Raw genomic sequence first — 25,797 nt, 5'->3', positions numbered from 1 at the left:
TACCTGCAGAGGGTCAGGCAAGTCCTGAGGAGTCAGCTGAATGGTAAGAACAAGATCCAGGCCATCAACACATACGCCCTGCCCGTGATCAGGTACCCTGCTGGGGTAATAAGCTGGCCAAAGGAGGAGATAGAAGCCACTGACATAAAGACAAGAAAGCTCCTGACCATGCATGGAGGGTTTCACCCCAAGTCCAGCACCCTGAGGCTGTACGCTAAGCGGAAGGAAGGGGGCCGGGGACTGGTGAGTGTCAGCACCACAGTCCAGGATGAGACAAGGAACATCCAAGAATACATTGGGAAGATGGCCCCAACTGACCGAGTGCTCAGTGAATACCTCAGGCAGCAGAAACCCAATAAAGAGGAGGGAGACGAGGAACCATCATGGAAGGACAGGCCCCTGCACGGTATGTACCACCGGCAGATAGAGGAGGTGGCTGATATCCAGAAATCCTACCAGTGGCTGGACAAAGCTGGACTGAAAGACAGCACAGAGGCACTAATCATGGCAGCACAAGAACAAGCTCTGAGTACAAGATCCATAGAGGCTGGGGTCTATCACACCAGGCAAGACCCCAGGTGCAGGCTGTGTAAAGATGCCCCAGAGACTATCCAGCACATAACAGCAGGGTGCAAGATGCTAGCAGGCAAGGCATACATGGAACGCCATAACCAAGTGGCCGGCATAGTGTACAGGAACATCTGTGCCGAGTATAACCTAGAAGTCCCGAGGTCAAAATGGGAGATGCCCCCAAGGGTGGTGGAGAATGACCGAGCTAAGATCCTGTGGGACTTCCAGATACAGACGGACAAAATGGTGGTGGCTAACCAACCGGACATAGTGGTGGTAGACAAACAGAAGAAGACGGCCGTAGTGATCGATGTAGCGGTTCCCAATGACAGCAATATCAGGAAGAAGGAACACGAGAAGCTGGAGAAATACCAAGGGCTCAGAGAAGAGCTCGAGAGGATGTGGAGGGTGAAGGTAACTGTGGTCCCCGTGGTAATCGGAGCACTAGGTGCGGTGACTCCCAAGCTAGGCGAGTGGCTCCAGCAGATCCCGGGAACAACATCTGAGATCTCTGTCCAGAAGAGCGCAGTCCTGGGAACAGCTAAGATACTGCGCAGGACCCTCAAGCTCCCAGGCCTCTGGTAGAGGACCCGAGCTTGAAGGATAAACCGCCCGCAGGGGCGTGCTGGGTGTTTTATATATATATATATATATATATATATATTCTTCCTCTACACCCCCCCCCCCCCCCCCCCCCCACACACATAATTTTTGCACATGTCGAGGAGCGTGTCAGGCTACATTTCACTGTGTGTTATACTTGTATAACTATGCATGTGACAAATAATAATAAAGAACCTTGAAGAACCACACACACACACACACACACACACACACACACACACACACACACACACACACACACACACACACACACTCACTCACTCACTCACTCACTCACTCACTCACTTCTGGCTGTGAGAGCAGATAGACTCAGCGGAACTCTGGACCTGTTCGTTCAGACTGAAGCACATCATTAAACCTCCACACCTGGCAACAAGTGTCAGCTGACGCTCAATGAGCTAACAGAGATCTCCCGCCATCATTGACCAGCTGCATTACTCCTTTCTTAAACGCCAGTTCAGCTCACTGAGCCACTGATCCAGCCCTAACTATCTGCTTTAGCAAAAAGGAAAGTTTGAAGCCTAATCTTGAAAGTAGAGATAGTGTCTGTCTCCTGAATCCAAACTGGAAGCTGGTTCCACAGAAGAGGGGCCTGAAAACTGAAGGCTCTGCCTCCCATTCTACTTTTAAATACTGTAGGAACAACAAGTAGGCCTGCAGAGCGAGAGCGAAGTGCTCTGATAGGGTGATATGGTACTACAAGGTCATTAAGATAAGATGGGGCCTGATTCAGATCTACCTCCCTCTGAGGTTAGACTGTAAGGACTCTCTGCAGCTGTTATTCTCCTGACTGTCTGACATTAAGACTTGGATGGCTCTTAACTTTCTACATCTAAATAAAAGTAAAAATGAAGTCATTGTGTTTGGGCTTCCTAAAGACCCCAACCTTTCTTTTAATTTTATGGGACCCCTAACTTCCGAATGTACTTCCTCCATTAAGAGCCTTGGTGTTACTTTTGACAGTGCTTTTAAATTTGATAAACAAATCAGCTCCGTAGTCAAGGGATCTTTTTATCATCTACGGATTTTAGCTAAAGTGAAGTCCTACCGGTGCAGGAACGATCTAGAAAGGGTGGTCCATGCTTTTATCACTTCACGGCTGGACTACTGTAACTCCCTTTATGCTGGTTTAGATCGTTCCTGTCTGCATCGCCTCCAACTGGTGCAGAACGCTGCTGCTCGCATGCTGACCGGTTCCAAAAAGAGAGACCACATCACTCCGGTCCTCTGCTCTCTCCACTGGCTCCCAGTTGCTTTTAGGATTGATTTTAAAATTTTACTGTTTGTTTTTAAGGTTCTTAACGGTACTGCACCTCCTTACCTGGCAGAGCTTCTTAGCATTTACCGCCCCAGGAGATCTCTGAGGTCAGCAGACCTGATGCTTTTAGATGTTCCCAGGTACAGATTAAAGACTAGGGGAGAGAGGCCTTTTGCTGTGGCTGCACCCAGACTGTGGAACAGTTTACCTCCTCACATCAGATTCTCCACAAGCCTTGGAACTTTTAAAACTGCTCTTAAAACTCACCTCTTCTCATTGGCTTTTAGCAAGGTTTAACTTATTGTTTTAACTTATTGTTTTATCAGTGAGGTGTTTTTATGTACTTGTGTTTTATTGTATTTTATATTTGTATTTTATTGTACAGCACTTTGGTCAGCCTCGGTTGTTTTTAAATGTGCTTTATAAATAAACTTGACTTGACTTGACTGATTATTTAAGACCTTGTATGTGAGGAGCAGGATTTTGAATTCTGGATTTAACAGGAAGCCAATGAAGGGAAGCCAATACAGGAGAAATCTCTCTTTCTAGTCCCTGTCAGGACTCTTGCTGCAGCATTTTGGATCAGCTGAAGGCTTTTCAGGGAGTTTTTTGGACTTCCTGATAATAATGAATTACAGTCGTCCAGCCTGGACGTAATAAATGCATGAACTAGTTTTTTCAGCGTCACTCTGAGACAGGATATTTCTAACTTTAGAGATGTTGCACAAATGGAAGAAAGCAGTCTTACATAGTTGTTTAATATGTGCGTTGAAGGACATGTCCTGGTCAAACATGACTCCAAGGTTCCTCACAGTGTTACTGGAGGCCAAGGTAATGCCATCCAGAGTAAGAATCTGGTTAGATACCATATTTCTAAGCTTTTCAGGGCCGAGTACAATAACCTCAGTTTGATCTGAATTAAGAAGCAGAAAGTTAGCGACCATCCAGGTCTTTATGTCTTTAAGACATTCCTGCAGTTTAACTCATTGGTGTGTGTTATCTGGCTTCATGGACAGATAGAGCTGGGTGTCATCTGCATAGCAGTGTAAATGTATGCTATGTCTTCTAATGATGCTGCCTAAGGGAAGCATGTATAATGTAAACAGAATTGGTCCTAGCACTGAACCCTGTGGAACTCCATAATTGACCTCAGTGTGTGAAGAGGACTCTCCATTTACATGCACAAACTGGAGTCTATTCAATTCAATTACATTTTATTTATATAGCACCAAATGACAACAAAAGTCACCTCAAGGTGCTTCATAGATACAGAGAAAAACCCAACAGTCATATGACCCCCTATGAGCAAGCACTTTGGCGACAGTGGGAAGGAAAAACTCCCTTTTAACCGGCAGAAACAGGCTCAGGGAGGGGTGGGGCCATCTGCTGTGATTGGTTGGGGTGAGAGAAGGAAGACAGGATAAAGACATGCTGTGGAAGAGAGACAGAGGTTAATAACAGATATGATTCAATGCAGAGAGGTCTGTGAACACATAGTGAGTGAGAAAGGTGACTGGAAAGGAAAAACTCAATGCATCATGGGAATCCCCGGCAGCCTACGTCTATTGCAGCATAACTAAGGGAGGATTCAGGGTCACCTGGTCCAGCCCTAACTATATGCTTTAGCAAAAAGGAAAGTTTGAAGCCTAATCTTAAAAGTAGAGATAGTGTCTGTCTCCTGAATCCAAACTGGAAGCTGGTTCCACAGAAGAGGGGCCTGAAAACTGAAGGCTCTGCCTCCCATTCTACTTTTAAATACTCTAGGAACAACAAGTAGGCCTGCAGAGCGAGAGCGAAGTGCTCTAATAGGGTGATATGGTACTACAAGGTCATTAAGATAAGATGGGGCCTGATTATTTAAGACCTTGTATGTCTATTAGATAGATATTGTGATCAGGAGATACAAACCACTGCAGTGCAGTACCTGTAATACCTACAGCATGTTCTAATCGCTCTAATAGGATATTATGGTCGACAGTATCGAACGCTGCACTGAGGTCTAGCAGGACAAGCACAGAGATGAGTCCACTGTCAGAGGCCATAAGAAGATCATTTGTAACCTTCACTACAGGGAGTGCAGAATTATTAGGCAAGTTGTATTTTTGAGGAATAATGTTATTATTGAACAACAACCATGTTCTCAATGAACCCAAAAAACTCATTAATATCAAAGCTGAATGTTTGTGGAAGTAGTTTTTAGTTTGTTTTTAGTTTTAGCTATTTTAGGGGGATATCTGTGTGTGCAGGTGACTATTACTGTGCATAATTATTAGGCAACTTAACAAAAAACAATTATATACCCATTTCAATGATTTATTTTTACCAGTGAAACCAATATAACATCTCCACATTCACAAATATACATTTCTGACATTCAAAAACCAAACAAAAACAAATCAGCGACCAATATAGCCACCTTTCTTTGCAAGGACACTCAAAAGCCTGCCATCCATGGATTCTGTCAGTGTTTTGATCTGTTCACCATCAACATTGCGTGCAGCAGCAACCACAGCCTCCCAGACACTGTTCAGAGAGGTGTACTGTTTTCCCTCCTTGTAAATCTCACATTTGATGATGGACCACAGGTTCTCAATGGGGTTCAGATCAGGTGAACAAGGTGGCCATGTCATTAGTTTTTCTTCTTTTATACCCTTTCTTGCCAGCCACGCTGTGGAGTACTTGGACGCGTGTGATGGAGCATTGTCCTGCATGAAAATCATGTTTTTCTTGAAGGATGCAGACTTCTTCCTGTACCACTGCTTGAAGAAGGTGTCTTCCAGAAACTGGCAGTAGGACTGGGAGTTGAGCTTGACTCCATCCTCAACCCGAAAAGGCCCCACAAGCTCATCTTTGATGATACCAGCCCAAACCAGTACTCCACCTCCACCTTGCTGGCGTCTGAGTCGGACTGGAGCTCTCTGCCCTTTACCAATCCAGCCACGGGCCCATCCATCTGGCCCATCAAGACTCACTCTCATTTCATCAGTCCATAAAACCTTAGAAAAACCAGTCTTGAGATATTTCTTGGCCCAGTCTTGACGTTTCAGCTTGTGTGTCTTGTTCAGTGGTGGTCGTCTTTCAGCCTTTCTTACCTTGACCATGTCTCTGAGTATTGCACACCTTGTGCTTTTGGGCACTCCAGTGATGTTGCAGCTCTGAAATATGGCCAAACTGGTGGCAAGTGGCATCCTGGCAGCTGCACGCTTGACTTTTCTCAGTTCATGGGCAGTTATTTTGCGCCTTGGTTTTTCCACACGCTTCTTGCGACCCTGTTGACTATTTTGAATGAAACGCTTGATTGTTCGATGATCACGCTTCAGAAGCTTTGCAGTTTTGAGACTGCTGCATCCCTCTGCAAGATATCTCACTATTTTTGACTTTTCTGAGCCTGTCAAGTCCTTCTTTTGACCCATTTTGCCAAAGGAAAGGACGTTGCCTAATAATTATGCACACCTGATATAGGGTGTTGATGTCATTAGACCACACCCCTTCTCATTACAGAGATGCACATCACCTAATATGCTTAATTGGTAGTAGGCTTTCGAGCCTATACAGCTTGGAATAAGACAACATGCATGAAAAGGATGATGTGGACAAAATACTAATTTGCCTAATAATTCTGCACTCCCTGTAAAGCTGTTTCTGTGCTGTGATGAGCTCTGAAACCTACTACTGCCAGCTTCAAGGCAGAGATAGGTTGAACATATTTAAGATTGAAGTATTGATTAATGGTAGGAATTCTTTGAGCAGTCTTGTAGGAAAGAAGGGTCTATAAGTCACATTGATGATTTGGAGAATACAATAAGATAGTCTTTTATTGTCATTGTACATGTACAACAGAATTGATGAGAATAGGATGAGGAAGTTATTACTGACGTCAACTCAGAAAGAGTTTCAATAAATATCAGTGGTTAAAAACTCCATAGAATTTAAATAGTATCTTTGGTTCCATCATGTTAGCATGTTTTTTTTATTCAGGTGGACTCACCTCAATGTACTTTTTCTGCAGGTCATGTAACTTATCAAGGAGGATGGAGATTCAGCATTAAGCCAGCATCCTGTGGGCAGGAGGTCTGAGGAGAGGCAAGGGATCATGGGCGATGGAGGACCCCTGCAGACTGAGGGGAATGCCCTCCTCAAAGCTGTCTTCCAGGGGAAGTTGAGGCTGACCCGCCTGCTGCTCGAGGGTGGCGCTTACATCAATGAGGGCAATGAGCGTGGCGAGACGCCCATCTCTGCTGCCTGCTTAGCAAGCTACGATGACCCACAGACCCGGCAGAGGATGGTGAGGTATCTGTTGGAGAAAGGAGCTGACCCGAACATCCCCGATAAGAGTGGCCGGACAGCGCTGATGCATGCCTGTGCAGAGCAGGCAGGAAAGGAGGTGGTGTCACTGCTGCTGGAGAACGGAGCCGATCCCAGCCTCAAAGACTACTCTGGTTCCTCTGCTCTTGTCCACGCCATCAACAAAGGGGACCGTGACACCCTGCAGGTTCTGCTGGACTCCTGCAAGGCCAAGGGCAAGGAGGTGATCATCATCACCACCGACACATCTCCGTCAGGCACCAAGAAGACCAAACAGTACCTCAACTCCCCACCATCCCCAGGCATTGTGGACAAACTGTCTCCTGCCTGTATGTCACCCTCTGAGGTGGAGATTGGCACCTCCTCCCCTGCAGGAGACAAAGATGAGGAAGGGATCTTCAGCTTCAAACTCACCTCAGCATTACCTTTACCTTCAGCTCGACCTCCAGGTGAGAAGAGGCCACCTCCCCGTAAACTGCTTAAGCGTCTGAACTCAGAACCGTGGGGCCTGGTGGCACCTTCAGTTCTCAGTGGGGTTCCCCAGGACCGGGTGGATGGAGGTCTGGAGGAGGAGGAGGGCAACAGCAACCTGAACAAGACGATCACAGAGATGAACGGACTGACTGTCACAGAGCCGGTGAGGCCACTATTGTCACGGCGTCACAGCATTGAGACGCACGACCCCACATCCCCTAAACTCATTGACCGATCCTGCTCTGAGGACTGCGCAGGGCTGTCTGGTCCATCGTGGGCTGACAAAGTGCAGCAGCACCAGATCCTCTACCGCAGGAACACAGCTCCAGAATCCCAGGAGAACGCTGCTGGACCTGGGACAGTTGTGGCCCGAGCCCTAGCTCACCCCAAGCTCACACGGATGGAGCACTATGAGTCAGATACCCACCTTTGTCCAGAGTCCATTCCTGGATCACCGGACTCTGGGAGGATTTCGGTAGAACGGAGGAGGTACAACGCTTCCCCCTTGTCCCTGGTCACCAGTTCTTCCAGGGAGTCTCTGGAAAACATCCCCAACTCAGTTTCTCCCATCACTATGCGACGGCGTGGCCCAGGGCTCCTGGAGCGCCGGGGCTCTGGGACCCTGCTGCTGGACCACATCTCCCACACCAGGCCCGGCTTCTTGCCTCCGCTTAACATCAACCCGCAGAGACCCATCCCTGACATCCGGGCCAATGGGAAACCCACCTCCCCCATCAACTCCGGACACAAGATCCTGGTTCCAGTAGCCCCAGCCTCACCCAAACGGGGCCCAGACTTCAAGATGAAGAAGAAGCTGATGAGGAGACACTCAATGCAGACAGAGCAGATGAAGCAGCTTTCGACCTTCCAGGAGATTCTGGCGGAAAAAGTCATTGAGTCCAACGGGGATTGATGAATGAAGACAAGGGAGCAAAGCAAAGGGTAGCTGCAGAGACTTATCAGGGGTTGATTTACTGTGAAGCATCTCCATTAGATCATCACAGATGAACTCAAATTAATACCATGGTGTGGTCTTTAAGGAGAGCTGCACCAACAAGGACTCAATTCACCTGAGAAGAGTTTAGGTTTAATACAGGTTTTGTCTGTTCCTGGTGTGAAACTGTGAGGTCAGTATGAGTTTAATCCAACCAACATTAAAGATCATTGCAACATGCAGTTAGACTCTATCACCTTACCGATTACCTTTCATATATAACATCACATCTTCAGGAATCAGATTATTCTGAGAATATGATGACGTGTGCATGTCTGTGCAGGTTCATGCAGGTGATAGCAGTATTAAGTTGATTAGACTTCTTTTTTAGGTTATTGAAAAAGCGTTTCTGATGAGACTCAAGTATATAGAGAGTTCCTAGACGTGTATGTCCACACGCAGAGACGTGTTCATAGACGTGTACGTCCACACGCAGACGTGTACGTCCACACGCAGAGACGTGTACGTCCACACGCAGAGACGTGTTCATAGACGTGTACGTCCACACGCAGAGACGTGTACGTCCACACGCAGAGACGTGTTCGTCCACACGCAGAGACGTGTTCGTCCACACGCAGAGACGTGTTCATGGACGTGTACGTCCACACGCAGATCATGTGCAAGATCATGGGCTCTGAAAATAACAAGTAGAAAATATCAAATTGTACTGCTTTCAAAATTCGAATAAAATAAATATTAAATCCAAGAAACTAAATAACGATCAACATGTGAGACCTTATTTTCTTACGAAGCTGTTTACAAACCTGTATTAAATTAAGTAATGGTGCTTTATGTGGCTGTTCAGTGACATTGCGTGACGCTTGTCAGCAGTGTCTTCACAGGTAGTCCTAATTTGTTTTAACATATTAGTACGAAAGCTGCATTTTAAATCAAACTACGTATTCTTGATCACAAATACTGTTCTGGCATCTTTAAGAAACCAAAGTGCTTGAAAATCACTTTAAATACAGTGAGTTATGAGGATATACTTACCTTGTTTGTGCAGAGGCCCGGCTCCCCCTGATCAGCATGGCCACTGTGCTGACATACAAGGGGGAGTTCTTAAAACATCTAAAATTTAAATTAAACTCAGAAGGAAGATTATTTACACCATCTGCATGCCTTCAGTTCCTAATAAACCATATGACATATGTAACTGACACAGCGATCACCTGCTTTTCATACGGTGCATGTGCATTACAACTTGTAGGTTACAGTGGGTCCTCAAAAGCATAAAATGTTAATGTTGAGTATTTTTGAACTAGAAAACGTTGATATTTATTCTTTATGAGTCAAACATCATGCAGAAGTACTTGAAATTTTCCATGCAAAGTAAATGCTGGTATCACCGCAGTCAGCCACGCATTTGACTAAAGTCCTGGAGCAGTCGGTGGGTTGGTTCTGGCCTAGTGGGCCATAATTTGATATACAGTGTTTAATGTCTTCCAGTGACAGTCACGATTACTTCTTTATAGTGTGGCAAACAGATGAACAGCTTCCTGTTGCATCGTTTTGCCACAGACAAACTGCAGTACCTCTGGATGACCAGTAGGAGATCCACAATATTGGTGTAAAATTCTTACATCCAAGGAAAGCTCGATGAAGAACTCCAACCCAAGATCAGTTTAATGAATAAAAGAAAGGATAACTGAAATTACCCAATACTAGAGCTCTTTAACATATTTGCTCATACACGTGGTAATTCGTTTCACCGTTGTAGCTCCCTCAGAGATTTCCAGCAGGTTGAAGTTGAAACTTGTGGGTGAAGCTCTCCTTACCTTCATTTAATTGTCTGAATGTTTAGCCACAGAAAGCTCCTCAGATTCCTCCGAATTTCTCATCCTCTCCTCCACTCAGACCTGAACTGGCCTAAAGAGAAATAATCAGACTCCTTTGATGTTTACAGATGCACAATTTGCACTGAGGTCATTTCCATTTTCCTCCTGCTACCAGATGAAGACACAAACGTCCTGCTGCAAACTAACTTGTTTTCATTCATAAAGCTGACATATTTATTTATACGCTCCTGTTTGATTGATAACGTGTAAAACTACCTACTGCGCTGTATGTACTGTAATGATCTATAGTCAATATAATAGTTGGTATATCTGTGGAAACCCATCTTTATTTTACCCGTTTCCTGTGTCTGTACTTTCAGAGATGATATTTTGATTGAACTTGTGTTGAGAAACATTGGTTTATTGTTTATGATACTCCAAAGAAACCAGTTCACACTGTAAGTACTGAAAAACAAATCTGTAATGTTATACACTACACCTGTTTCAGCACGAGGGGACCCTGTTAAAGGAGCAGCTTGGGCAGAAAAAGTCAGTTCACTCATTTTATTCTGAGATGTTAGCAGGTTTTAAATCAGAAGCACCTTTATTAATAAACAGGTGGAAAAATCGTTGGAAACTGGGGCGTGTCCTCATCTCACAGCTGAACCTATGACCCCCTCAGTTCACTTTTATTTATATATAATCCTGTGAAAAAACCAAGCCCACTGTTACTAGTTCTATAGGCATCAACATGGTGTTACCCGAGGGAGGCACCCATTGCAGTAGGAATGAGCCGTAGGTATGCAGTCAGTCCACAAGGCTAATCCTAATACAAAAACAACTGTTCTAAACAGGTAACAGGAGCACACAAGACAATTGTAGGTGGGAGACAGACAAGCGCTGAGGGGAATATATTAAAAACGAACACATTAAACGGCAATCCACACTTGACGATGTGTCATAGAAACTCTTCAATGCCCGTCACCACGGTAAGATAATATAACCTTTATTAGTCCCACGCGTGGACAGTGCAAAGTTACATAGAAAAATTAGAAAAAAATAAAGACTGGAATAAAATATCAATAAGATACTGTACACAATAGAATAGAATAAAATACTATATACACAATTGAATAAAATAGCATTTGTATTCTATTTTATTCTATGTACATGTAAAAGCGGCGAGAAAAAGGATCAGCTTCCACGTGGCGCCTTCGCTGTCTGCGGTGCTAAAACACAATCCGTACATTAATGGGTGCTGATACGATGAGATAATTAACAAATAGACCAAATAAACAGCCACAACCATCAGAACAGTTCTCAGCTCTTCACTGTCAAATTAAATCAGCCTCAGAACACATGGTAGCAGACACAGACATCCAAGGACGTCGGCCCAGCAGCCATTGGCTATCTGTAAATTAAAACGGGACATTACTTACACTGAGCAGGTTACCTCAGAAGGAATATCCCTCCCACTTTGCCTCATGTCTGTTTTTCAGTTAACTGCCCCCGGCAAGTTTCCACACAGTTTCTTGCTACTGGGGTACAAATAACTTTAAACCTCTGCCAAAACTCAAGCAGAACGTTATCTGGGGACTACCTCACTAACAGAAGGCCACACCAAGCTGTTGTAGAAAAGCTAAAAAGGCCAAATAGCGCTGCTTAGACCCAGTATTCACACAACTCCAGGTTCACACAAGAGATCAACAAATTACCTGCACCTGTGCTTATAAAAGAGAAAAACCCAGCTCTGCCTGCCAGGGCAGTTTCCAGACTCAGGTCTCGCCTGTCGCAAGGGTAAGAAGCAGCCACCTATATAAAAGTAGAAATGTTGTCAGCATTCAAGAATGTGTTATCAGTGCTCAGGATGAAAGACATCAGCAATATTCTTGGTGCTGTCCATCAATCTGGGAGGAGCGATGAGATCATTTCCACACAATGTGAAAGTCCGTCATTCTACAGTGAGAAGGATTGTTCATAGGCGGATGTTGGTGTGGCTGCAGTCAATTTGTGCAAATATCAAAGCGCTCCATCTCACACTCTACAGGCCTCAGTTAGCATCTTAAACACTGAAGTTAATGACAGCACAAATAGAAATAGACCAAAGAAGTATGGCTGCTTTAAAAGAGAAGAGGAGAAAACATGACTTAGGTTTGTAAAGCCGCAGCAGACTTCAGCAACAGACGAGAGTAAAGTGCACAGCAGCAAACGGCTCGCTGTGAGCGCCGTGCAGGAGTGATGACGATCCGAGTGGACCGTGAACTCCCCGTACATCCGAGTATTCCAGAGTCAGAGTGAGGCCGTGTGTCCCGCAGCTGAAGCTCGGACCAATCGGCAGGACGCTGAAGCGAGCGCAGACGGAGCTGCTGCAGCGGTCCAGAGTGCAGAGCTCAGAGAGCTGTGCATAAACGAATGGAGCAAACTTCAGCAACGCTGTGAAGAAGAGTGGAGCCAAACTCCTCAGTTAAGTATCTGAGGCTGTGACCACGGGACTGTAACAACATGATTGTTGGGCTTCATTTCTGTATCTAACGGTAGTTTTAAGATGAACTAGTAAATAACAATTAGCTAATGTCACGCATGAGACGAGTGTCATTACACTTTGGTAATGTAAATATAATATGGCTAATATATCTATTATTATATTAATTAAGATTTATTACAGCAGTGAGCTTGAACTCTGTGTCAAATACTGAGCTTCAGTAAAGATTCAAGTTGCAGTTATTTATATTTCCTATCACCATAAATCTTCAAAGACAAGCATCTGTTACATGGTATATATAGATGTATTATATATAAGAGACAAATATTGTTCATTTAATTTGTTGGCATTATTTAATTTGGCTCATTGCTTACATATATGTGTAAAAAGCAAATGTAGGAGCTGTGATAACTGTGTCTGATAGAATGAAGAGTAGACTGATATATGAAATATTCCTTTATTGGGTGAGAAAATCAGACCATGTCATAACTGCTGTAAGTCACACAGAATAGATATCAGAGCCTTAAACAGGCTGACGTCTGCTAAATGGGTCAAACTGGGCAGAAAGTCTACAAACACATAACATCCTTATAGAATATGATGTAACACTATAGATCAACTTAGCTCAGAATATATAAAGCATATAAACAGCTACAGCAATATGATGCAACAAACACAGCAGCTACTGATCCAAAATACTCAAAGCTTCATAGAACTGAAACCAACATTTATTTTAGCTCCATTCTGCTGCTGATACAGACTTTAGGTTTCTGAACATTAAACTTGTTGCTGCCTTTCATAGTGTGTAACCTGAAGGCCCTGAGTACTCTGAGTACTTTCTCCCACACTGGAAACACTGGGATGATCACATTATTTGAACATTACCTAATAAGACTGATTCAGCACAGACAGTTATGTTAAACTTTCCTAGCAGTCCTTCACAAACAGGGAACAGTCTGTCTATTCTCTCCATCTGTCAGCTGCTGCTGGCTCTTCCTCCTCCTCTTCCTCACACACTGCTGAGTTTGTCCTGGTGGATCATCAGGGGTGCAAAGCCTCACAGATGATGTGCAGCAGTGGGTCCCTCAGTCTGTCCTCACTCTGGACACTTGCAGTTGTCACACATGGAAATCAAATGTGTGATAAGCTGCAGGATTCAGACACAAGTGTAACTTATAAACACATGTTCATACTTTTATTCCACAATCAGAGAGAAAGAAACAGAGAGAGAGTGCAGGACAGACAGACAGGTGACAGTCTCAGGTGTACACACTGCTACACAACAGCACAGAGAAGCAGGATTTAGTGTTTGTGTTATTACGAGTGTAAACAAGAAGAGTTCCAGATGGTGCAGTGGACACATGTGTGACTGCTGTGATTAAAGCATCTTTCTTTCAGCTTAACGAGTGAACCGTCAGCTCGTTCAAACACACGTTAAAGTCCGTTTGGCTCGACACCACCGAACAGAGGCAGCAATATAACACAGCTAACATTAACAGTGCAGTGAATCCTGCTTGTGCCGTGATATTCAGGACTGCAAACCGAGCAGCATCACTGACTTTCAGCTTGTTGTGTTTGTGGATATATGACTGACTTTAATTATCCATGAAATCATCAGAGTCTCTGTGAGATTAAGCTCAGCTATTGAACGGCGTATATTTAAAGGCTTTAAAACCAAGTTAGTACAAACGTCACTAATGTCACATAACTGTGCCGACATGTGGCCAACAGTCATGTTTTAATGTTCTTCGTTATTAAACATTCGCACATAAATAAATAACATTCAGTACTTACATTTAAGTTCGAGCTGCATCACTGTGTGGTTTGGAGCCTGCAATGCGTCCTGTCATAGAACCCTCCAACGCATAGTGAGGGCTGCAGAGAGGATCATTGGTGTCTCTCTCCCCTCCCTCCAGGACATTTACAGCACCCGTCTCACTAAAAAAGCCCTTTGCATAGCGGCTGATCCCACGCACCCAATGCAAAGCTTCTTCAAGCTGCTGCCGTCGGGGAGGAGACTGCGGAGTCTCCAGGCCAGGACCAGCAGGCTGAAGGACAGCTTCATCCATCAGGCTGTCAGGAAGCTTAACTCCCTCCCGATTCTGCCCCCTCTCCCCTCTCTCCTCCACGGTCTCACTGAACTCTGTCACACACACACACACACACACTCTCTGACTCACTCACTGGCCTGCACCAGTTACCAGTCACTTTGTGGAGCATTGGACTGCCATTACCTCATAAGACTTTGTTGTTACACTTTCTCTTACCGTACACTACTAAATCTCCATTTGCACTATTTGCCTATTTGCACTACTCTGCCTGGTTTACACTCAATGTCACTTACCCATTATATTGTATATTGTATAGCTTTCTTGTTATATGTAAAATTGTATTTATTTAAATTTTTACTTTTTAATTATTTTACTTGCATTTTTAATCACTTTTATATTTAATTATATTTAAATGTTCATTTGCTATTTATCTAGGGATTGAGAGTAACGCAATTTCTATTCTCTGTATGTCCTGTACATGTGGCAGAATCGACAAATAAAGTTGACTTTGACTTTGACTTTGACTTTTAAAAGTTCACTTTTCAGCTGCTCCGCTTCACCCATCTGCGATTTTTTCACAAAAAACTATCCACACCCACCGCCGCGCTATGAATTGTGGGATAGGTTGGGCCACGAAGGCTACACCGGACTCAGCCTTCAAATCTGGGGAAATTAAGGATGCATTTGGAGGACTCTTTGAGGACAGCCTTCGTTGCGTCGTTGTGACGTAATCAGTCTACAAATGTGCACTACAAAGCATGCGGTCGCTGGATTGGGACACAGCCATCGTCTCACATTGCAGAGTCACGGTGTTAAATCACAGGTTCTCTTCTGGTGTTTATCTCCTGTTAGGGTTAGGTCTCCTTTTGCATTTAGCGTTTTGGCCAATCAATAAGAGTTCTCTAAAGCTTTGTGTCGTAAATTGAACATTTATCAGGCTTCGGGGATTTTAGAGTTTTGCACTTTGATTCTGGGCTGAAGGTGGTTGATTAGTTTGGTACATTTTAACATTTTATGACTGCAATTTAAAAGAAATCTGCAGATTATTTAAAATTAGATTTATTTAAATATATTTAAAATAGATTATTGATCACTGGGCCTTGATACAGGCTATACGGTAATACGTTTACTTTCATAAGTGGCTGTGGCTACACTGTAGCTTGCCATCACCAGTGTGTGAATGTGTGTGTGAATGGGTGGATGACTGGATATGTAAAGCGCTTTGGGGTCCTTAGGGACTAGTAAAGCGCTATATAAATACAGGCCATTTACCATTTACCATAACCAGTTTCCCACATGTGGATTAAAGCTAGTGCTAATTGAAAAGCCATTTTAACCTGTAGCTTCACGTAAAAAACATTTTTGGTCCAAGACTGGACTTAATACATGTCTGAGTCTTAATGTTTAACTTTCAACAAGTCTGCTCTGATTGGTCCAGCACTAAGCAGGGTCAGATTCAAGAAGTAATGTCGCAATAAAAAAGGCTGAACTTTTACTCCCAGAGATGAGCTGTAAAAATCAATTTTAATCACCAAGTTTTGATTTTGTGAAAATAGTGTCTTTAGGATGGGCTGCCAAAGAAGCATGAATTGAATGAGTGAAGTCCTTTACAACACGTTACAGCGGTGGTTCTCCAATGTTTTACATCATTCCCCACATGGCAGGAAGAAATATTTTCACGCCCCATCTAAAGAAAATTAAAGCCATAAACTCAGTCACAATGAATCCTTCAGTCATTTTTGTTTTAAACAACTTTCATTTCAGATAACTATTTGTAACGTTTGTCCCTCGACTGCTTCAATCGTCTGAAGCACTTCTTCTAAAAAGCAACAAGTTGAACAGGATGTGAACCAAACATGGAAATAAGTCCAGAAACTTTTGAACGGAGATGAAAAATATATAATTTAGTGAGAGTTTAATACTTTTCACTCTTAGTGGCTGCAGTCAGCCTGTTTTTGACTGCAGAGCGGTGGTGTGGCGTGGTCTGTGATGCAGCTGCGGGGGAGGCGGCTGCACCTGAGCAAAATCCCCAATCATGCCTTGCCGGCTTAAAACAGAAAGAACTGGGTCCTATGTTGTTGTTGTTGTTGATGTGTGTAGGCTGTAGCTGAAACACTGCAGTTGCATGTGTAAGTCGCCAGCCGCAATAAAAAAGTGTACTGAAAAGTGCGAACACGTGGGCGAGTCTGTCGTGCCCCAATCCAGGGTTTCAGCACCGCTGTAAACAATGAACGACAGATTCACCCATGTATTCGCACTTTTCAGTACACTTCTTTATTGCAGCTGCCGACTTACACACGCTGCTGCAGCTTTGCAGTGGATGTACATGTTATTAACTTCTGCAAATTTCTTTGTTCCGCTGTAAACGTGATTGCGATGTTTAACATCAGCTCCGCTTGAGAACCACTGTGTTACAGGGACAACACCAGAGAGAACATGGGCTCTTTGAGTTATCAGGCAGGAAGCTTTATAAAACATTGATGAATCTTTAGGTTGGTTAACCTTAATGGGGTTTAGACTAGGGATGGGTATCGTTTAGGTTTTATCCGATACCAGTACCAAACCGGTACTTTTGAAGCGGTGCCGGTGCTTAAACGGTGCTCGAACCGGTGATTAAATAATCAAGAACATAAACACTCTCATGTTTAGCTGTTTTCTTGTAAAAAGATAACAATGTTAGCCTTTTCTGCAGCTATGGGGCATATATGGTATCACTCTTGGCTGGAAGCAGTGCTTAAACAATGGAAAAAAACACAAACTTTGTCCAAAAACCTCTCATGTTCAGCTGTTTTTTTGTAAAAAGATAACAATGTTAGCCTTTTCTGCAGCTATGGGGCATATATGGTATCACTCTTGGCTGGAAGCAGTGCTTAAACAATGGAAAAAACACAAACTTTGTCCTAAACCTCTCATGTTTAGCTGTTTTCCACTTTTTCTTTGGTCATTTTAGCCTTTTTGGCCAGGGTGAAGGGAGTATCTGCCATCAAACAAGAAGACAGCCGCATGTAGCTATGATGATGTTTGCTAGTTCACCTTACATGCATGCGGGGGTTTAAGTGTTAATAACGTGGTTAGCCTACTCAACGTAAATTACACACCAACAACATGAAGCTACTCACACAGAGAAGAACGGCTGCTGCCATCATCATCCTCATCATTTCTGCTACACTGGCAGGGCTAGGGGCCAGGACTCTCCTCTTCGGGTTTTTGGGGGATGTTGCTAACTTCGGGTCCGATAACAGGCACCACACTCGCAGTAGATGCGCTCGGTGTGAGGTCTCGCAGCAAGCTATCAAATACGGCGCATTTCTCGGCTTTTAACAAAATGCTATAGGTCGCCAGGTGTTTCATCAGATTCGAGGTGTTACCTCCTTTGACAGTATCACAGTATCACAGTAAATTGTATGACATTTCAGGGAAAAAAAGCACCGAAGTAAAGCACCGAAATGTGCGCTGCTTTTCGGTCTGGTTACTACCGTTTATGTCAGAACCGTGCCATAATGGCACCGGATACCGGTGCCATTATGGCATCTGTCATCAGTCCTTGAATGCAACACAAGGAACATAACTTGACAGTCTGGGCAGCACAGTGCATAACCATGAGAGCAATTGTTCCTTGGAGATATACAGGGATATAAATATGTAAAAAATCTCAAAACATATAAATATTTGAGGACAAAAATTTTGCATTTTTCTAGTTCTTGAAGTGTGCTTTGACTCTTTGGCTGCCAAAATATACACAAGAAAAGAAGAAGAAGAGATGATCGCCGAGACTCAGTCATTAGAATGAGAAGCAAAAACCAATTCCACCTGTGGGTGGATTCCCTTCATCGTCCAGGGGGGAAGTTAGAAAAGGTTTCATTTTATCACAGCAAAGTATTTTTCCCTTAACCTACAAACGCGATACAGGGCTGGTCTCAGGTGAGACATTGACTTTATTATGAATCTATAATCTCTACTCATCTAGCCTCACATGATGAGTAAAAAGTTGTTATCTAGGCACTGATGGGTGTTTTATTGTTGTCTTGGCAATAATAAAATGAGAGCTGATTGGCAAAGTCCTCCAAATTACTCTTTAATATACACGATTTTCCACTGACTTCCTCAGTCTGTTCAGGTGTGTTTGAGATAAAATGATAAAAATCCAGTCAATAATTAACTCAGCACTTAGCACAGCAGCTTGACTCTCGTGGGCTCAGACATGCAGCAATCTCCATCAGCAGGGGCGGCATCAGGCACCGTGGTCGTGGTTTTACCGCGGTACTACATCACCAGAAAGCAACTGCCGGCACTGGGGGTGAGACACCTTTACATCCTGATGGGGTCAGATTGAATCCAGACAGAGATGATTAAACCACTGATCTTTAACCTGTGGATGCTGAAGGCATGTGATTCACAACCACGCTGCTGCTCTGCTGTCGATCTCTCAGCTGACTTTAATGACAGAGGACGTCTGTCCTCAGAGGCTTTTGGATCGCCTCGGAAAATAATCTCTGTTGGAAATTAAAGTTCAGAAAGATAATGTCCAGAAGACAAGCTAAATGTGAATACAGACTCGTGTTACCGGTTAGTTCAAACTTCCTCTCAGCACAAAGTGTAAGGATGTGGTTCAGTAGATGTGGAGATAACATCTTTGGCATCAGGACAACTTCATCAGGGACAATTTAAACAGGACTAGAAGTTGGAGGTCAGCTGATTGTTAATGACTTGGCGGGAACATCTGACTTTCAAGCATAAATGTTTCAAATGTTAAAGTGTTTCTTTCATCATCTCTTTGGCATCACTTGTTCTTACAAAGGCTGAATGAGCCAAAGGCTCTGAATGTTTCCTCTGAGACTTTATGTCTTCCTGCAGGTGATTCAGATCATGGTTGCTCTGACTGTCATGGTCTTTGGGGTCCTGAGGGCAACATGGTCCAAAGGTGTGGTCTCTGATTGCATGGTGTACATCTGGAGACCAGTGATGGTGAGTCAGCTGACACTTCTTCCCCTTCATATCGTTTCCCTAATTAATCACTGCTCTCTCTTTTAGTTCATCATAGCTGGGTGTATGACGATCTATGATGGGACTTCACAGAGACCTAAGGTCAGTAACTCATCTCTGTGACGTGACCTTAGCTGTACTTCAGCTGATCCTTGGCTAAAGTGGCCATAAAAGAAGGCTTCCTCAAAGATCAGAGTGGTGTCTGCAGGTTCCTTTGAATGTGTGCTATGCATATGTTTTCGTGTATTAAACACATTACTTGCTAATTGTCTGTGAGAGCCAATGAGAGAGTTGCCTCATAGAACTGATGAATATTTTCAGGTGTTCCAGGTGTACTAATAGCAAGGTGTGGTTTTCTATGCACAGTAAGAGTGCTGTGGTTCTAAATGTTGCTGCTGGTGTGACTTAACTTGTCACAGCGACGGTCTTCTTCCTGGATGCATCTCAAGCATTTACCAACAGCGACCCTGGGGAGTCAGACCTGGACATAGTGAGCTTTTTTCTTTCATATTAAATTAAATGAGAATGTGTATTTAGAGCACAGGTGAATGCGGACTGGCTGTAACAGCTGTGACCTAGCTGCAGAGGTCTGTGGAGCAGAGATTATAGGTGTTTGACCAACATGCTGAAGAGAAGAGAAACTGTTTCAAATTGTTAGTTAGGGCAAGGGAACATCAGCAGCCTGTTTTTCTTTCTTTCAGTCCAGCCAGGCAATTTCAGGATTTTCAGCCATTCTCTGCTTGATCCAGCAGATGTTGTGTGGCTGTTCTGCAGGAGTAGGCAAACCTGGAGGTTGCTGTGATCCCACACGTCAGGTGAGTCTATCTACTGAGTTTTCCTCAGATCAGTTTATTAGCTACAGTTGACTAAACATAATGGAATTCAGTTCTATTCAGTTTTATTTATGTAATCCAAAATGATGACAACAGTTGCCTCAAGGTGCTTTATATTGTACAAAACGATGCTACGATAATACAAAGAAACCTCAGTAATCAGACTCTATAAGCAAGCACTTTGGTGACAGGGGGAAGAAAAAATTCCCTTTTAACAGGAAGAAACCTCCGCAGAAGGAATTTCTCCCTCCCATTCTACTTTTAAATACTCTAGGAACAACAAGTAGGCCTGCAGTGTGAGAGCGAAGCGCTCTAATAGTCCCTCTTTCTAGTCCCTGTCAGGACTCTTGCTGCAGCATTTTGGATCAGCTGAAGGCTTTTCAGGGAGTTTTTTGGACTTCCTGATAATAATGAATTACAGTCATCCAGCCTGGAAGTAATAAATGCATGAACTAGTTTTTCAGCGTCACTCTGAGACAGGATATTTCTAATTTTAGGAGATGTTGCACAAATGGAAGAAAGCAGTCTTACATATTTGTTTAATATGTGCGTTGAAGGACATGTCCTGGTCAAACATGACTCCAAGGTTCCTCACAGAGTTACTGGAGGCCAAGGTAATGCCATCCAGAGGAAGAATCTGGTTAGATACCATATTTCTAAGCTTTTCAGGGCCGAGTACAATAACCTCAGTTTGATCTGCTCAACCCCATCACACCCCCTCAAACAGATGCCACTACCGTCCAATCACATTCAGCATTCTGACTTTTATTTGTGCTTCAAAGTTTCCCTTAAACAGACTGATCATTTTGCCTGTTACTGATTATCATCGATTATGTTATTAATTGCTTCTCATCCTTCCCTTCACTTTTCTGATTTGATGTCAGCTTGTTGTAACTATTAAATAAAACAGTGTCATCTTTATTAATAATTAGAGAGCTTCGAATAATGACAACACAGCAGAAATGATACAGGTGTAATACCTGGAGATGACCACCCGATGGCGCTGTGTGGTCAGTAACATCATCACAGGTGAGACAGAGTTTTTTAAACCTCACTTCTTGAGATGTGTGAGGCCGAAAGCAGCTCCTCACACTGTCTCTGTGTGCAATAAAAAGGAGATTTTGGACATGTTTTCCTGATGTGGCATCTTTAATGGGCCAATTCTCCAAAGGCAGGTTTTCAATATTTGCTGTCAGAGATGATTAAGTGACCTAAAAACTTACCTCATAACTTGTAAATCATAATAAAGGACTTTGTATCATGGTTATATTACATCTTTGGAAAGATCAGACAGCAGGTTCAATCCTCTGAGGGAAAACTAAAGGATTACTCATCGAAACAGCAGGATATGCGGACTTCCTGTTATACAGGAATGACATCATGAACCTGCTGTTAGTGTAAAGTTACATGAAATAAAGTTTGTGTTAAACTCAGGATAAAACAAGCCACACAGGACATTTTCACGATAAAGCAGAAAGTTTCAGATGAACTCAGAGATGACGAGGGTACCTGTAGAGAGCATCCTGAATCGTCTCAAACAGCATGTTCAAGATTCGTGTTTGAACCACACAGCAGATACACATGGTGGTACATACGGGTGTGCCATAGCTGGATTCAGACAGCTTACCTGTGGATGAGGAGTCCTGCTCAGGGTCCTGGATTTGTCTGAATTGTTTCCAAAATAAACTTCCCTTACAGGAAGGTGAGAGGGGATCATCTTGTAGAGGTAGAAAGGTAGAGATCATAGAATAAATAAAAAAGCAACAGATCAGCTGTAAGCAAAATATTCAATAAAGATTTTATGATCAGAATGTGAGTACACGCAAGCCAAAGAATCCAAAATGTTTACGAAGAGTCCCAGAAATCTTCTGTATGTATCCAGTCAATGTGAAGGAAAATATAAGAAGATAGAATTAAAATCTTCTGATAAATAAATAATTTATTGTTCCCTTTGCAGAAAACATGGCTGTGGATTTAATTCCCCTCGATTTAAAGATGAAACACAACAGGGGTTCTGTTTGAGTTGTTCTTCAGTGATGCTTGGGTTCACCACTTTCAGTCTCCTCCTGACCTCATGTTCCTGAAGGGAGATGGAGGGGGAAGTGTGGGAGGAAGGTGGAGGTGGGTGGCAGGGAGTATGAGGGAGGGGTAGACTCAAACCAAGCAAACAAGGTGTTGAGCACCTCTGCCAGGTTGAGGCTGCTGGGGCTGGGGGGCGCATTAATAGTTTTTTGAGGGCTTGGATGCCTCCCCAGACCTAGCTGCTGCTGGTACAATTAATTAATTAATTTGCCATTACTTAAAAAGCCATCTCTAGACCCAGTGGTCTTAGCTAATTATTCTCAGGTTTGGGTTGTGTGTAAGCAGGAGAGGACCTAAACGCACAATTCAAGACAGACGGGGATAAACTCAAAAGGCACGGCTTTATTAACAGGAACACAGGGAGCGATACAACACTGTACTGGGAGAAACTAAAAGCTAAGGCACAGGGGAGACACAAGGAAACACACACAACCACGAGGGACGACACGACACGGAACAGAGGGGACGCTGACATAAATACACAGAAGGTAACGAGGGAAGTGGAAGCACACGGGAAACACAGCTGAGGACAATTACACATGACAGAGCGGGGAGGACACGAAACTGAAAATGCTGATGCCAAGACACGGACCTTAAACATCACACAGAAGGTACACAGAGACAGCCGAGACAGGCAGAGAGAGAGAACATGATGGGAAGAGGAAAACACAGGACACAAGGAGTGGAAGCAAAGCACAGTAACTCAAATCACTATATACACAGTCACACAGAGGGAGACACAGAGGAAAACACAGGGGCAAATCTAATAAACAATACCGAACAGAAAACCTAGGGATCTTAAGAATACAAATGAACTTAATACACAATGTCAAAACATCAGGTCAGAAGTCCTGGGACCATGATAATCATAGGCCAATCTCCAACCTTCTGTCATGGTCTACGGTGGGTGGCTGGAGTTTCCATTAGGCTCCTGAACTGACCTGGGATCCGCCCCTGGGCAGGGCCAACTCCAGCTCCTGCACACCTGGAGCCTATTGCAGGCAATCAAGCCAGAGGGATTTAAACCACACATCGATGTTCACTCACTGCCAGTTTGTCATCAACCCATGTTGGTAACAGGTCTTGTGCGGCAAATTCTCGCTGTGATTCATCTTACTAACAAAGACTCTTTTGTACTACAGTTGCTGTACCCACCCAGGCTCACTCCACCTCCGGACTCGGGATACCTAGTGCTCATTCTGGAAATCCCTCTGTGCCTCACCTGCCTGCCCTCCTGCCATCACACTCCATCTGGAGCCCCGGATCTCAGGTCAGCCTTTCCACGCCACTCAGCCTCCCCTGGATCTTCATCACCCCCCTCTCAAACACTCCAGGTCCCTAACTGCAAGTAAGAATTGCTGCTCTTATACTGGCCACTTCTGAGCTGCCTTCACTACCTGCCTAACTCCTATATCCTCTTCCCTCAGTGTGACTGTTCCCCACTCAGCTCCGTTCCGCTTCTCAGGCCTCGTTCCCTCGCCCTAGCCACGTTCCCCTGGGCACGCCACACCAAGGCTCCACGTCTCGTCATTTTCTGTCTTTGCCACGTTTCCTTTTTTTCCCCTTTGCACTTAACCGTAATAAACTGTTAAATCATCTACTGTCTCCGCTCTGGGTTTCTGCACCTGAGTCCTATTCAGTACCGGCCATCTGCCGCCGTGACACCTTCCTTTCATATCAAACATCCTTGAAAGAGTAGTTGTCAAACAGCTAACAGATCATCTGCAGAGGTTTATTTGAAGAGTTTCAGTCAGGTTTCAGGGCTCATCACAGCACAGAAACAGCTTTAGTGAAGGTTACAAATGATCTTCTTATGGCCTCTGACAGTGGACTCATCTCTGTGCTTGTCCTGCTAGACCTCAGTGCAGCGTTCGATACTGTTGATCATAATATCCTATTAGAGCGATTAGAACATGCTGTAGGTATTACAGGTACTGCACTGCAGTGGTTTGTATCATATCTATCTAATAGACTCCAGTTTGTGCATGTAAATGGAGAGTCCTCTTCACACACTGAGGTTAATTATGGAGTTCCACAGGGTTCAGTGCTAGGACCAATTCTGTTTACATTATACCTGCTTCCCTTAGGCAGCATCATTAGAAGACATAGCATACATTTACACTGCTATGCAGATGCGCCCTCTCAATCTCAAATCTCCATTTGAAGTTTCAGCGATCCTGGGATCAGCTCCTGGGAATTGGCAGTAAAGGAATTACCTAAGTCGTTGGATCCTCTCATTTCCATGTGTAGCAGGATGGATGATCACATGCACGAGTATGGTAAATGGACCTCTGATCCTCGGACCGCCAGCAGGGGGATTTACACCTGCGGCAGGAGACACTTCCACAGAGCAGCGCTTGGAGGGAAGCGAGTTGGCAGATGGGGATGAGCAGCCCATGCAAGTCAGCCGTGCACAGCTTTCCCTGTTGGATCGGAGAAGACTGCTAGCGGGTGAGTGTTTCTATCGTGGGCAGAAGGGGCACTGTGTGTACACTTGACTCCTCCTGGGTGAAAGATCACGCCCATTGGTAAGTGTGGGGTTGCTGGCAGGCACGCTTCGAGAAACTTCCCTACCATGACTCACCTGTTTAGCTAAGTTAATGCAGAGCGGAGTAAAACTTTATTGATCAGGTGTTAGCTCAAAGTCTTGGTCATCCATTGATCCCTCTGACAGAACCACTACAAGTCTCGGCTCTTAATGGGACCCTACTTGCTGAACATTCAGCTATCACTGTTTGGTAACCGCATGGAGGAGGTTAGTCTGTTTCTTTTCCATGCTCCGAGCACTCCTTTAGTTCTTGGCGACCCCTGGCTGGATGGAATACCTAGCATTACAAAAATTGCTTGTATGCAGCTACACCTAGTGTGACTTCCAATGAACTCCTCGACCCATTAGATAAACCTGACCTTTCCGCAGTTCCAGAAGTTTACCATGACCTCACCAAGGTTTTCAGCAAAGATTTGGCTCTCTCTCTGCCACCTCACCATCATTACGATTGTAGCATAGATTTGCTTACTGGCGCCCCATCGCCCCATTAGTATTTTTAGTATTTATTTATTTATTGTCATTGTCAAGAACAATGAAATTGCGTTTGGGGCTTCCATACAACCCCCAAAAAAAGAAGAAAATAATAAATACCCCTTAAAACCCAAGTGTACATATTTAACCCAGTGTGACTCCAATGCAATAAGACAATCCTTAGCAATAATGTTCGTAGAAATTCAGACAAAGACCTGAGAAACATGACAAAATACAACAATGCAACCCATTCAATATTATTGTACTGTGAGATATGATATCAGATATGATAGTTATCTATTTAAGAAAGAGGGGGGGGGGGGGGGCATCAGTCAACTGTATAG

At 44.0% G+C, this 25,797-nt stretch overlaps 2 protein-coding genes and 1 long non-coding RNA gene across 4 annotated transcripts in view; all 3 read left to right on the top strand.

The window, feature by feature from the left end:
- The window catches only part of ankrd34a (ankyrin repeat domain 34A), an 18,922-nt gene extending 8,290 nt beyond the window's left edge, over positions 1-10,632 (top strand). For both annotated transcript variants that reach the window (XM_085472573.1, XM_085472572.1), the window contains exon 2: positions 6,462-10,632. In XM_085472573.1, the coding sequence (XP_085328699.1) occupies positions 6,546-8,144 (1,599 nt within the window). In that variant the 5' untranslated portion in view covers positions 6,462-6,545 and the 3' untranslated portion in view covers positions 8,145-10,632. The remainder of the gene's footprint in view (positions 1-6,461) is intronic.
- Positions 10,633-19,399: 8,767 nt separating this feature from the next.
- LOC146699570 (uncharacterized) lies at positions 19,400-20,006 on the top strand. The gene is made up of 3 exons (XR_014922930.1): positions 19,400-19,501; positions 19,568-19,621; positions 19,886-20,006. It is a non-coding gene; the product is annotated as an uncharacterized LOC146699570 (long non-coding RNA).
- Positions 20,007-20,226: 220 nt separating this feature from the next.
- LOC146699569 (uncharacterized) lies at positions 20,227-23,993 on the top strand. Its single transcript, XM_085472753.1, has 3 exons — positions 20,227-20,334; positions 23,577-23,782; positions 23,862-23,993. Exons 1-3 carry the CDS (start codon positions 20,272-20,274, stop codon positions 23,917-23,919), a joined length of 327 nt encoding a protein of 108 aa, XP_085328879.1. The 5' UTR covers positions 20,227-20,271; the 3' UTR covers positions 23,920-23,993.
- Positions 23,994-25,797: the final 1,804 nt, after the last annotated feature.

The sequence above is a fragment of the Copadichromis virginalis genome, linkage group LG11 (assembly GCF_057382275.1).
Source record: "Copadichromis virginalis isolate Kocher_CV1m ecotype Utaka linkage group LG11, C_Virginalis_male_GT1.1, whole genome shotgun sequence".
NCBI classification, from domain to species: domain Eukaryota; kingdom Metazoa; phylum Chordata; class Actinopteri; order Cichliformes; family Cichlidae; genus Copadichromis; species Copadichromis virginalis.
Note: the sequence above shows the minus strand (reverse complement) of the source record. Positions and strands in the feature narration are given on the sequence as shown.

Coding starts and splice junctions, on each gene's coding strand:
- LOC146699569 (XM_085472753.1), top strand. CDS start 20,272: ATGTTGTGTGGCTGTTCTGCAGGAGTAGGCAAACCTGGAGGTTGCTGT. Junction 20,335..23,576: donor GCTGTGATCCCACACGTCAG/GTGAGTCTATCT, acceptor TTTGTACTACAG/TTGCTGTACCCACCCAGGCT. Junction 23,783..23,861: donor CTCCAGGTCCCTAACTGCAA/GTAAGAATTGCT, acceptor CTCTTCCCTCAG/TGTGACTGTTCCCCACTCAG.